The sequence below is a fragment of the Phalacrocorax aristotelis genome, chromosome 18 (genome assembly GCF_949628215.1).
Source record: "Phalacrocorax aristotelis chromosome 18, bGulAri2.1, whole genome shotgun sequence".
Classification (NCBI taxonomy): Eukaryota; Metazoa; Chordata; class Aves; order Suliformes; family Phalacrocoracidae; genus Phalacrocorax; species Phalacrocorax aristotelis.
Genome location: NC_134293.1, coordinates 139,803 through 153,657, shown reverse-complemented (window position 1 = coordinate 153,657; position 13,855 = coordinate 139,803). Strand labels below are relative to the sequence as shown.

Genomic DNA, 13,855 nt, shown 5'->3' with positions numbered 1-13,855 from the left:
TCGCTCCAGCCTAGCGGGGGCAGAGAGCCTAAAGGACTCCCTGGCATTACAGGGCTGTTGCCTCTTGCGAAAATCATTTACCGTCTCCCCTCCTGTCCTTACAGGGGTGAAGTCAGAACAAAGACCAAAGAAAAGTCTTACTTGAGGAATGAAAGGCCAGGAAGTTCCTCAGTCCCCTGCTGCTTACTGCCGTGTGCTCTGGTTTACTACATTTGCCTCGCCTTCCAGCTAAACTGGCTGTGGCAGGGAAGGCATTATGTATGCTTAATTCAGGTGGAGGGGTGACACCAACAGGTTCAGAAGAAAGGATTCTCTCCTCCTCCCTGGCTCACAGTTCTTTTCCTTCCTCATGTGAACTTTCTCCCTGTTTCTATCTTCTTGTTCCTCATCAGTACCTTCACAGGACTCAGCCAAACAGACTTTGGCTTGTTCCCAGCAGCCGCTGTTCAGTGTCTTGGGGGTCAGTGCTGAGTAATGTGGGGCCCTGCTGACTGAAAACAGAAGCGGGGTTCAGCAGATTATCACATCTCAAGCTCTCACTGAATAAAGTTCACAGTCACTGGTACACACCATTTGACCTGCCACCTTTCCGGCAGCCTCACCTGTCACCAAGCCTTTCATTGACCTCCAATAAACTGAGCTCTTGCTGCTGTAATCGAATCGGATGCAGCGTGACTGACAGGTGCATGTTGCACATGGAAGTACACGCTCTCATCCAGGAAACCAACACAGGCTACTAATAAATGCGCTGTTGAAATTACAATCAAGCCGATGGTATTGCCTTCCTCCCTTACCCGGCGACACTTTTCTCCGTCCTGCTTTATTCCTGGCAGAGTTCTGAGGGTCCTGGTTTAAATAGGAAACGCCACCGCGCTGCAAAATGAGCCCAGGCGTGGTTTCCTAATGCAGAGCTCCTCCTCCCGCCGGTCCCCAGGGTGCCGCCCGGCCATCGGCGCTCGCTGCCGGTTCCAGTAACTTCTTGCCCTCTCATTCAACGGCGGCCTCCGGGAAGGAACAAAAGCAAGCAAATAGATAACTAAATAAAGGAATCCCCCGGAAACCCGGCGATGCCGGACGCAGCCCAACGTCCCCAGGTGTGCTTGCACCACGCTGCCGGCAGCGCCCGCCGCCCCCCGCGGCTGCCCCCGGCCCGGCGGGGCTCTGCAGCGGCCCCTCCCGGCCCGGCGTGCCGGCTGTGGCGGGCGGGACCTGCCGCCGCCGCGCCCCGCCGCCGCCTGGGCACTGCCCACAACCAAGATGGCGGCGGGAGCCTCAGGCGGCGGGGTGGGCCGCGGCGCGGCGGGGGGCTGCCGCCTGCTCCTGCTGCTGGCGCTGGGGCGGGCGGCGGCCCTGCCCGGCGGCATGCTGTACCCCCGGGAGACCCCCTCCCGGGAGCGGAAGGAGCTCGGTGGCGTCTGGAGTTTCCGCGCCGACTTCTCGCCGGGCAGGGACGCGGGCTTTGTGCATCGCTGGTACCGGCAGCCGCTCCGGCAGGTACCGCGGGGCGCGGCGCGGCGGGGCCGGCCCTTCTCCGGGCGGGGCGGGCGGCGGAGGGGCTCTCCTCTTCTCCCGGGAGGGCCCCCTCAAAGCGGGGTTCCCCTCTCTCCGAGAGCACCGGTGCCCCCTCCCACCCCACCAGGCTCACGGAGCGGCTGCGCTTTGCCTCCTGCCCTGCGCGAAGCCCCGCCGTTACGAGGAGTGTTTCTTAAGGGGCTGTCTAATTACCGAGCGACGAAAACAGCAGTCTCTGATTATCCCGCTTCTGCTCCGTAGCCAGAAAGCGTTTGGAGGAACGGCAGCCAGCTTTAGCTGTCATAGAAATCGCTGTGCTGCAAAAGGAAGGCTGGCTGATCGTCCGCAGCATAGAATAAACAAAAACATGCCTGCAAAGGGCACTCCTGAATTATTTGTTCCAAAGTAGCTGAGTGCAGATAAACGTGCTCTAGTGTAACTGAAATCCGTTATGAAATTAACACTGTTACTTGAAAGAAAGAAGTGTATTCTATGCATAAAATGTATGTCCTTCATCATTTCTATCTTAGCCCTTTGGCCAATTTTTTGCCAAATTGTGGAAGGAGAGAAGAGCTGAAAGACACTATGCTGCTAGAAGTTTTGCATAAAGACAGCCAGAGGAGAGGAATCCTGCACTATGTCCCCCCACAGGGAGGCTTAGATGTGTACACTCAACCTACTTTAGACATCAGAGAATCTCCCTGAAGGCGACACACATTATGGCCAACCCAGTCAAAGGTTGTCCTTTATCAGATACTAGAAAATCCACTTCATCGTCCATGGATTTTCCTGCTAGGATTTTCTGATGTCTGGTAAGGGCTATGAGTTTCTCTGCAGTGCCGGCTGGGTTCAGTGCTGAGTCAGCTGCACATGTGGTGCTCACCCCCGGGCAGCCAGACCTTCCTCGTTCCGCTCTCCGTGGAAAGGCTTCCGTAGGAAAGGGGAAGCTGTTGCAGCTGTGCGCTGCTGCAGCGCTCATTTAAGCAACATCACAAGTGCAGCAGGTGCTAAAAATGAACAGCTCTACTTTGCAATAGCATCCGGTTCCCTCAACATTAAATGTATTTTGACACTGCCTGCCTATAATCCTTATATTAAAAACAAGCAAGTGAATTGGCTCTGTTGTAATCCTGAGGAACTGATGTTGCTTCCAGGGAGTGAGGAAGACTGGACCCATCCCAGTCTCCATGGACCTTGCCTGGGGCATCTGCCTAAAATATCTGTGACTCTTGCCACCCTCCTACTACAGCTCTTAGCCTGACAAGCAGCACCCTGAGCCAGTGAACTGACACCACACCACCAGCATTGCTCACCAAACAGCTAGAACTGTGCAGGGGAAACTGCAGTTTGTGGGAAGTCTCGGGCTGAAACAGCGACCTGGGCATTTGCTATTTTCCCCCTCACTTTTCTGATTCTGCAATATCAGAGCCATTAATAAAATCAGGAGGGGAAAAAGATATGAGCAGCTTCTTCCTGGAGGAACTGACAAGTTCATCGGCCTGATGTTAAGCAGGACTTGTACAGGACCTGTGACAGACCACACCAGTTTCTAAACAGGTTTTCCCAAGTATTTCTACTTGGCAAAGGGATTGTAAGGCTGTCAGTGGAAGAGAGCACCTCCAGCAATACAGGTTAGACAGCCAAGACAGTAAAATTTGTCTTTTTTTAAATGTTCTGTTCCCTCCCTTTCTCTGCAATTCCTGCCAGAGTGGTCCTGTTATTGACATGCCAGTGCCTGCCAGCTTCAACGATATCACTCAAGACCCCAGCTTGGAGAACTACATCGGCTGGGTTTGGTATGAGAAGGAGGTACTGCTTCCTCCCCGCTGGCTTCAGGATGACCTAAACACCAGAGTGGTGCTCCGTTTCGGTAGTGCCCATTACTACTCCATTGTGGTACGTTGCATGGGAAATCGTCCATGTGCTTCCAAAGTCATGCTGCCCTAAAATCTGTCCTATGACTTCCTCAGCACACATATCTCTGCCTAGATTTTATATCACTTTGCTATTTTCTTAACTCCTGGCTGTTTTCCTCCAGCCAAGAACTTGGCTGTTTCCCAAGTGTCTCTTCTCTGATCCTCCAATATCAGGACTAGTAACTAAAACGTATCCTTGCAACAGGGTCTGCCCAAAGGAGTGTCTCTCAGTGACACTTGCTTATATATGACCCAGACCTAGCTCCTAGTAAAGGAAGGGCTGCTAGACTGATCCCTCAAAGGGTAAGAGTCCAGAGCGAGGCTCTGTCACTGGGAATCCTGACTGCCCTTTGCCGGGCTCCTTTCCTTCTCCCTGCTATGCTTGCCACAAAACCCCAGTAGGCCTGCCTCTTGGGCTCATGGGTGTCTTCTCCTGCAGTGGGTCAACGGAGTGCAAGTCGTGGAGCATGAAGGGGGGCACCTCCCTTTTGAAGCAGATATAAGCAGCGTTGTCCAGGGCAGCCCAGGGGTCCCCTGCCGCATCACTGTTGCTCTCAACAACACTCTGACTCTCCATACTCTGCCTCCGGGGTCAATTCAGTACATGAATGACAAAACAAGGTGAGTTGCTAAAGCACTGTACTGCTGAGCTTATCTCAGGGATGAGAGAATGAGAATTTATTCAGCTGCTGGTTCATAAGACCCTCCAAGCAACTTTTGAAAGCATAGGTTGTATTTACGCCAAAATTCACCAGTCAAGCAGGGAGGAGTTTAAGCTTTGGTGTTATAAAGAATCTGCACTGAGTTATTGCATCTATTTTATATACAGGGAACTGAGATTAAGTGATTTGCCAAGCTGAATCAGTGGCAGATCTGAGATGCTTGAGTTCAGCTGGAAACTGCAAGTACCAGCTATCCTGAAGGCTCAAACCTATTCAGTGCATTAGATGTTTATTAACTGGTAGTCCCCAGCAGTGCAGCAGCAGTAGCACTACTGAGAGATAGATCCATCCTCTTGTAAAGACTATTATACCAGCTAGCATCTATTTTTAAATGACTAATTTACATTGCTAGCATTCATATGCTGCCTTCAGTTCTGTTGTCATGAAACATAATGTAGCCATTTCTCCTGTCTTGCTCACTCAGGTATCCCAAGAACTATTTTGTACAGAACATCAGGTTTGATTTCTTTAATTATGCTGGGATCCATCGCCCGGTTGTGCTTTACACCACTCCTTCTGTCTACATAGATGATATTACTGTGACAACTACCTCATCAGAGAGCATTGGTAGGTCCAGAACAATTACAGCAGCTACCTCAGGCTCCAAATGGAGATAACAAGGGCAGCAGAGAAAATATCCTGCAAAAGTCTGATTGAATTTGTTTCGTAGTGGCTTTCTCTTGGACCTGAGCTGGTCTATTGCACAGCTCAGCAGCTGCAAGAATACAGTAAAGAGTTCAGAGTAATAAGAAAAAAAAAAGAAGTGCTTGCAAGAGACTACTGTTAAAGTGAAAGGATGATCGGGTGTTTCTCAAAGTAGAATTTCTCAGTAGGGGCGGTATTCCTGCCACTTAAAGCAGCTTTATCTCTAAGTAACAGAGTTGTGTGACTGGCAGACCTTGCTGGAAGTTTCTGGACCTCAAGACAGACAGGTCATGCTTCTCATACTCAATTCATGCCACACTTGTTCTACATCTCCCTCTTTTTTTAATGCTGCTCTATGTGAAAACCCTCCAACATGATGCATGCATTTTTCCTTTCATGGCAGCCTCTGATTGTCTTCTGTTTCCTTTGAACTAGCAATGGTGCAATACCGGGTATCGGTTGTTGGCAGCACACTCTACTCCTTGTCCCTGAGTTTACGTGACCAAGAAGGGGAAGTGGTTGCTATGGGCAATGGGACCGCTGGAGAGCTAAAAGTCCTGAACCCAAATCTTTGGTGGCCTTACCTGATGCACGAGAACCCTGGATACCGCTACTCCTTAGAGGTAACAGTGACATTTCTTCCTTTCTGTGCATATTTCCTCTGACTGTCTGGTGGTGTTAAGGAACTGCCATATGGTCCATCTTCCATACTCATCTTCTTCCATGGATCCTGTGCATGTGACCAGAGAGGCATTGTCAATTATAAAGTAATCAAATCAAGCTTTGCCAGCTTCTGGGATGCTGAACTGAAAGGTCTGTTGGTGAGAAGAGGGGAGCATGCCCGGAGTGCACGCACACACTCTCAGATACTTGCCTTTCATATCTAGGGCCCCCTCCATCCCTTGCAAAAGGACCATTTGAGACAATACAGGGGAGGAGATATCGCAAAAGCAGAGTCTCTGAGGAGCACGCCACTAACCTCTTCCACATGCTTTGCAATGCAATGAACGTTCTTCCCACGCTGCAAGACAAGAGTTCAGTGTCGATAGCATGAGCCTGGAAGACTGTGTGAATTGATGAGTAGTGATGTTTAGATGCAGGAATTAGGGCAGATGGAGATGCTGTGAGTTTCCAGGGTCTCAGGTTCATATCTCTTATGAGCAGCTGACATTTCAGTCATTGCCTGATATCGAGGTGCAGGGCGGAAATGTGTACCGCTCTCTTGCCTGGGAGGATGAAATGGCCCAGAAGAGCAAGTAGAAAAGAAACTGAAGCTCTTAGGGTGAGCAAGCCCAAAAAGGGTCATCTGGGGTTCATTCTTCATCCTTCAACTTCCACAGCTTGGATTTCTGTTTTCTGTTTAGTCAGACCTTTCTCCTTCCCTGAGGAGGTACATGGGGACCACAAGAATCAGACGAAGCAGTGTCGAGGAGCAGGCACAGTGCCGAGGCAGGGCTGGGAAATGGACGGGCAGTCAGGATAGCCCTTACAGACAAGTGGGAAGGAGGACAGGGCATCCTTGCGAAGCCCAGCACGTCATTTCTGTCTCCCCTTTGGAAATCCAGGTGAAAATGCAGGCACAGGCAAATGGGGTGTTGCTGGAGGATATGTACACGCTCCCGGTCGGCATCCGCACCGTCCACGTCACCAGCACACAGTTCCTCATCAATGGCAGGCCCTTCTACTTCCACGGCGTCAATAAGCACGAAGATGCGGATGTAAGTGTGCGGCACCTGTGGTGGGGGCACCTAATGGCCCCTTGCGTTGTGCCACTGAGGCGCCTGCTCTTGCCTCCCCTCTCCACTCCAAGGGGCTGTTTCCTCACACCCTTCTCCCAGGCTGGGAGCTGCCAGGGTGAGCTTTTACCAGCATTAAGGGGACACCATGCCCAGTCCTGCCATAGTCATCCTCTCGGGGCGCATGGGCAGGCCCGGGTGTCCTTGCTGAGGAGCTAAACTCTCTCCCAGCCATGGCTTCCAGTCAGAAATAGCGTGTCTCAGGTTTCCCGCCCCGGGAGGTGCCGGGGACAGCCTCCGGCGGGAGGTCGGAGCCGCGGAGGAGCCGCAGGGCTGCGAGGCGCGGCGCGGCCACGGGGAGGCCCCGCAGCCGCGGCAGAGGCTCCGTCCGCGCGGGGCAGACCCGCCCCGGCCCAGCTGCGCGCTGCGGGGTGGCGGGCGCGCCTCCTTCGCGGGGCCCGGGAGCGCGGGCTCTCCTCGGAGGGAGGCACAGAGCCCCGCCGGTGCGGGCCCTCCTTCACCCTGTCCTTCCCAGCCCACCTCACGGATAACACCTGTGAAAGGGAGGGAGCGGGCAGCCCAGGCAGGGCAGAGCAGCTCCCCGAAACGGCAGCAGCAGCGCCAGCAGCTTGGTTGCAACTGCCATGCCCTCTGGTTCTCCAAACAACCGTGTTCTGAGCGTGCATGTGGCAGTGCCTCTCAGAAAGGCAAACACTGAAAGGAGAGGTGGCACAGTCAGCTAGAAATGGCACCTGGGGCTGGAAATGCTCTGGGACTGAGCAGGGAAGCGGTAGTGCCTAGCTAATGCGTGAGGAGAAGCTCAGGCCCAGCAGTGTGACAGGGTGTGATGTCTCTCCCCCCCTCCACCAGATCCGTGGCAAAGGCCTTGACTGGCCCCTGGTCGTGAAGGACTTCAACCTGCTGCGCTGGCTGGGCGCAAACTCTTTCCGCACCAGCCACTACCCCTACGCTGAGGAGATCATGGACCTGTGTGATGCCAACGGCATCGTGGTGATCGACGAGTGCCCGGCAGTGGGGATTAAAATGCCGTAAGCAATCGCTCAAAGGACCCTTCCCCTTCTTGCTATGTTCATCCCTGCCACAGTGCCAGTTGTCCTGATAATGGAAGTACTTTGCTCTATTTAGAAATCAGCCCGTTGCACCACGTGTGCCTAGTGAGGTTGGGCAACCAGAGGGCATTTTGCCACGTGGACATCGCATCATTTGGTCTGATTCAATTAATGACTCAAACCACAGCCCCGAACTGTGCAGAGGGCTTTGGGGAAATAGGGCAGAAGCCATATTCCGCATCAAGGCTGAGCTGTGCTTATATACCCCAGAGGCTTGAGTTTTCACAGGGAAAAGCAAAGAGGATGGATTTTATGCCCTCACCTCACTGGGTCTCACTTCCTTTTGTCTTTAAGCGAGAGCTTTGGGAACAAGTCCTTGCAGCATCATCTTGTTGTGATGGAGGAGCTGATCCGCAGGGATAAGAACAGGCCGTCAGTCGTGATGTGGTCAGTAGCCAATGAGCCGGCATCAGAGCTGCCCCCAGCAGCTTACTACTTCAAGTAAGTGCTTCTGCTTGTACCCAGAGCTGAGGCTTGGATCGTGGCAGATATGCATCTTCTTTCTTTTGGGATGGCACAGAGAAGTAGTAAAGAGAGGGCAAACATTTTTTGGGAACGCTAAAACAGTACCTACAGGTACAAACTAAAAGTGTAACTGCTGCATGTGTTGAACTGATGCTCAGAACTGCATAATAGTCTCAGCCTGTTGTTCCTGAACCAGTAGGGCTCTGCAAAACTACCACGAGTCCATTTGGTCTGACCATCTCTTCTTGACCTAAGGGTCAAGCAAAAGCAGACCTGATGGGAACAGGTTTATTCCTTGTTACCAATGGAAGATGGGTGCTAAATTATTTGAAAATTACAGTGAAGCTGTAAAATAATTGGCCTTTAATTCTGAAGACAAGGTTCTTCAGTTAGAGCTAGTCATTTGTTCTGCAGGGGATTGTGACACCCCACTTCAAAGCCACTGTTTCTAGTGCCTACAGAGCCTTTGGTTTTATTTTTAAAGAGTTTTAAGCTTTGGATAGCCAAGAGTCATCTCTATAATGGGGTGGCAGACTGTCCCAAGTAGCTGTAGGTGCATTAAAAGGTAACTGTGAATTTACATTCTTCAGAATGATCCACCACCCTCCTGCAATGTCAAGGTAGTAGCAGAACTTGACCCTCCCATTCTGTCTCATCTTCCTCATTCAGGGTTTCCGCAAAAGCGGCCAACCTTTGACTGCTCTGCCTGCTGTGGTGTAGGGCTAGGGGCTCGTGCTATTGCAGAAACACAGCCCAAGAATTGTTCAGAAACTTCCTGCTACCCTTCTCCCATTTCCATGACCAAACTCATCATCCCTTCACCAACTTGCAAGCTGCTGGCACCAACAGCCAAATTAACATGCCTGCATTTAGTATACGTCTGCTCTTTTTTTCAGGTGGGATAGCAACCAACTTCATGACAGATAAAGGTCTCTGCCATGATATTTATACTCCTGCAGAACTGGCTAGAATTGCAGGCATGTTATAGCAGACGATAACTAAGTATCCTGCACTATTTAATTAAAAATACTCTGCCTGCTAAATCGAAAGCAGCTCCAAATGCCTGGGGCAGGGTTGAAAGGACAGAGAGCTTGGGGAAATGGGGCTGTGCTTCTCCATGCTGTTGCTGAACTCTTGCTTTACTGTTTGCAAACAGGACAGTGATAGCTCACACTAAAGCTCTCGATCCGTCCAGACCAGTAACCTTTGTGACAGATGCTAATTACGCTCTTGATCGTGGTGTAAGTTTACTTTATTTTCTAGCTTTATTTTTTTAAATTCATACATTAAATTTCTTTTTCTTGTCATTTCATAAACTGCTCTTTTTCCCCCGCCTCCCCAAGTTTACCGGACATATTTAACAGGGAGAGGTAGACCACCACTTATATTTTTCTTTCTAGTACAAAGCACCTTATCCTGTAGTTGTAGTCCAGCTGAAAAAAAAATATCTGTAACAGAATAGTTCTTTGCCTTGAGTGAAATATGCAGGATCAGACCCCTGGATTCTATTAACATCATCATACTTTGCTATTCCACTCATTGTGTTTACTAATGCTCAGGATTTTCACTTGCAATTAAACCAAAGCTTAAACCTCTTTAAAATGCTAACAGCCCTTGTAGAAGTCTAAAGGAAGGAAGCTTTGCTTTAATTCCTGCTTTAAACTGCTCTAGCTGTTCTTTGGCAGATGTCTGTTAATGCTGAATCATCTAAAAGCTCTTCCAGCTTCATAATTGAAGTCCTAGAGCTGTATAAAATAGTCAAAAGGCACTTTTCTTGGCCATCTGTGCCTTAAGCTGGCCACAGCATGAACCAAGGACCTTTAACACACATAAATCTGCTTCCAGGGTAGTCCCTATGTCACTTTTAATTTTTCAAGATGGCTTTATAGTACTTGCCACTGCTGCACAAGAAACACTGCTGGCAGGTGAGTTTGTAGGTACATATTAGCAGCACATGTCCCTGCACGGGGACACAGGTTACACTTTATTTATTTTAAACTACCCCACAATTAACAGGAACAGCCTTCTGTAACTCTCAGAGGTCTGTTCCTCCCCACCTCAGGAGAAAAACCTGGTGGCCTTAGTCCTGAAGGAGCCCAGCAGGGATCTGCTCTTGGATATTGCTGTTTCAGCAGGCACACACACAGACTCTGACATCCCATCCCCACTAGCATGTTCTGACTAGTCTGAGACAATACAGAAAACCAAAACCAAATAACAGATCTCATACACCGATGTGATATTAGAACTTTTTTCTTTTATTACAAAACATGTTAAGAGAACATTGAACAAGTTACATATGACATCACTTTATCTTTAGTGGGCTTTGTGCCTTGTTATCATACTGTCCATGTGGTAGAAATGGCATATAACTTGCAGAATGCTTAGTATTGCACCATTGATGCACAAATTTAGCTGCTAGTCAAAGTATTTGACCACTAACTTGATAATCACATTCCAATACTCAAAAGTACATCTAAATGTACCAGCAAGCCATAGACATCATGGAAACTCAAAAACTTCTAACAAACCTGAGGATGAAATGGGTTGATCTTGTCTAACTCTGCTGTGACTTCCTAAGTCTGTAAGAAAAATGCCAAATTAATATGCTGTTAGCTTATTAAATTTATCCTGCTTTTTTTATAGGAAAGATGTCGTGTTGGGAGGGGCTGAGTGATGGGGAAAAAGACTTTATTCTACATATAATAAAACTGGATTCCATGAAATGAGCCAAAAGGATTTAGCTTTATGAGTGAAGGCTGTCTGCTTTGAGCTCTGAGACAAAACACTCTCACCTTGTTTTCTGTAGGCTCCTTATGTGGATGTAATCTGCGTAAATAGCTACTTCTCCTGGTATCATGACCCAGGCCACCTGGAAGTTATTCCTCTACAACTCACAACACAGTTTGAGAACTGGTATAAAGCCTACCAAAAACCCATTATCCAGAGTGAATATGGAGCGGACGCGGTTCCTGGGCTTCATAGTGTAAGTGTTATAGACACCCTAGATGGAAAAAAGCACTGCTCTTCTTACAAGGTCAGATAAATGTAATTAGAAGAGATGGGTACCATTAGCCTGACTTCCTAGTTTTGAGATGCATTAGCCTGGAAGTGTCCAGAAGACTCCAGGATTTTAATTCTCCTCCACTGAAATCAGTGAGCTTTGCCACTGACTAACAAAGGTTAGATTCTGCCTAAAGAGGTTTTAGCTTTGAGTAAAAGCACTGAGCACTTTGAAATCTCTACTTTGCATTTGTAGAAAATGCTTAATTGGAAGACACTGGAGCCTGGACACTCATTTCATGATGCTGTCCTGCACAGAAGGGGTGGCACTCCTGTACCTATCGTGATAAAGCACCACTGCCAAGCAGAACGATGGACTCCCCCACAAGTATATCTGGCATTATGTTTGTATTTTGTGTGTGCTAATGGTCACTAAATAGCCATTGTTAATGCAACAGCAATGAAAAGACCAAGCAGCTGTAAAGCTTGTCTTCAGGAAGCACGTCCCCAGCAAATAGGGGGTTAACCTACAGAGCCTTTGCTGAGATTAACTGTCACCTTAATTCGAGGCCACCTCTTTTTCCTGGCTGTAGGATCCACCTCTTATGTTCAGTGAGGAGTATCAGAAAGCTATGCTAAAAGAGTACCATTCCGTTTTTGACAAAAAGAGGAAAGAGTATGTGATTGGGGAGCTCATATGGAATTTTGCTGACTTCATGACTAATCAAGGTAAGCTTGTATTTATATTCTAATAAACTCACAGGGAGGATGGAGAGTTATAAATTGTTTATTATACACAAAGAATATTGTACTGTAGTGTAGGACAAAAGGGCCCTCTGCTTACCGAGATAGAGCACAGCTGATTTCTGTGACAAAGTCCAGCGTGACCAGAGCCAGGAGGGAAGGTCCTGCCTGTACTTAACATGTCCTCTCTCCCCAGCTTGAACTCCTAGATGTCCCACCTGCAAAGATGCTACCCAGAACATGAGACTCTGCACTAGGGCAGAATGCAAGGGAAGCTTGTGAGCAGAGCCAGGTTACTTTATTTCTTGGCCATCCTCAATTCAAAGCTTCAGTCAGCTGTTAGCGATGCATCTCCTTGCTTCATATTTCACCTGTAACTGCCCTTAGTAACAGAGCACCTTAAATAATGTATTATTAACTTGGTATAGAGGCTTAGCAAAGGAGGACCAGATGCCACACTAGTAGACAACTATGATGGCACTCCATCCACTATTAATAAATAAGTGCATTCAGAAAGTATGGGGCACTAAATCCACAGTGCAGACAGTCACTCAGAAATTAAACTATTACAACGCAGAAAGAGACCTAGTAAGGAACCAGTTATGTATGTGCCACCTGCAGTGAGTTAGGGTGGTGAACAGTCAGTGTTAAATTCAGGCAGAGAAACACCATTAGGAATAATCTGTAGAGCACCAATATAGGTATTAGAAAACTAAGTCATCGCAGAGAAGCAGCCAGAATAGTATTAGTTTCAAATAGGAGGACGGAGAAAATGTGGACAAGTACACATAAGCATATGCAGTTCTAGAATCTTTACATGTTGTGATCATTTTTCTGGACTCCTATGAAAACTGAAATAGGCAAAAAGGATATGGACACCACTAAAGGATAGTACAGTCAAACAGTAATCAACATTTTCACCATAAAATTTCAAGGTGGAACTAATGGCAGAAGGAACTTCTGTAAATATAACACTGATCAAGTTAACAGGCATGCCCAAATTAACTGTCATCAACTTAACAGTTGTAAATACAATGAACTGCAGCTATATTGCTCAGTTACTTCAGTTAATCTTGCCAAGATGACACAAATTACATCTGCCAAGTTCCCCGTTGTACCTGACTATGTGTAGAAGAAAGTGCATAGGTCTCTTCCACCTAACCTGATTTAGTACATACATCATAGCAGTTCACAGTAGCGGATATAAGAGCATTTTATACACACTTGCTTTATTTTATAACCTCTCTACAGGGACCACACGTGTTTTGGGGAACAAGAAAGGAATATTTACCCGCCAACGACAGCCCAAATCAGCTGCATTTGTTCTTAGAGAAAGATACTGGAAGATTGCAAATGAATCAAGCTGTCTTCCTCCTATAATAAAATCACACTCTCTCTTTCTAAAATGAAATCAAAAGGTATAGTGGCTGGGTACTACTGTGCTGAACTTGTTCATTAAATTTCTGTTGAAATAATATTTATGCCTGACTCAAGTTTTGCATGTCTAATGCAATTTCTAGTCCACCTGAAGTAGTTACTATGATACAAAGCACCTCAGAAACACTGGTTTCCTATGCTTAGCCATGTCGGTAGGCTTCCTGTTTCCAAGTACTAAAATTTATATTCAGAGTTTCTAGGAGCTGAAGTTAGAGGTCCTGACTGAGATATCTATTTATAGCAAACAAAAAACTTACATGACACAATTGAATGTTGACTAACTTAAAAAAATCCAAGTTACTCTCAATGAAGACCACATCCCTCCAATGCAAATGAGGTTTTCCAGTTATACTCCCCTAACAGTTACACTACTCCGATCACAGCAAGTTGTCCACAGGATTACTGAAGAGCACGATTTATACAGCTTCTCTTGCTGGACAGAAGGTAGTGGCTGGCTGAGAAATTCTGAGTTCACAGCATTTAGGAAGTGTATGAACCACCACTTCTGTGAGGATACCCAACATACTCCAGTACAGTATGGGATT

General features: G+C 47.9%; 1 protein-coding gene across 1 annotated transcript; it reads left to right on the top strand.

Annotated features, from left to right (window-relative positions):
- Positions 1-1,234: 1,234 nt before the first annotated feature.
- Positions 1,235-13,350, top strand: GUSB (glucuronidase beta). The gene is made up of 12 exons (XM_075112905.1): positions 1,235-1,494; positions 3,220-3,408; positions 3,868-4,049; positions 4,575-4,717; positions 5,231-5,418; positions 6,361-6,513; positions 7,402-7,580; positions 7,956-8,102; positions 9,283-9,367; positions 10,936-11,112; positions 11,723-11,858; positions 13,125-13,350. The coding sequence occupies exons 1-12, from the start codon at positions 1,258-1,260 to the stop codon at positions 13,280-13,282; spliced, it is 1,974 nt and encodes a 657-aa protein (XP_074969006.1). The 5' UTR covers positions 1,235-1,257; the 3' UTR covers positions 13,283-13,350.
- Positions 13,351-13,855: the final 505 nt, after the last annotated feature.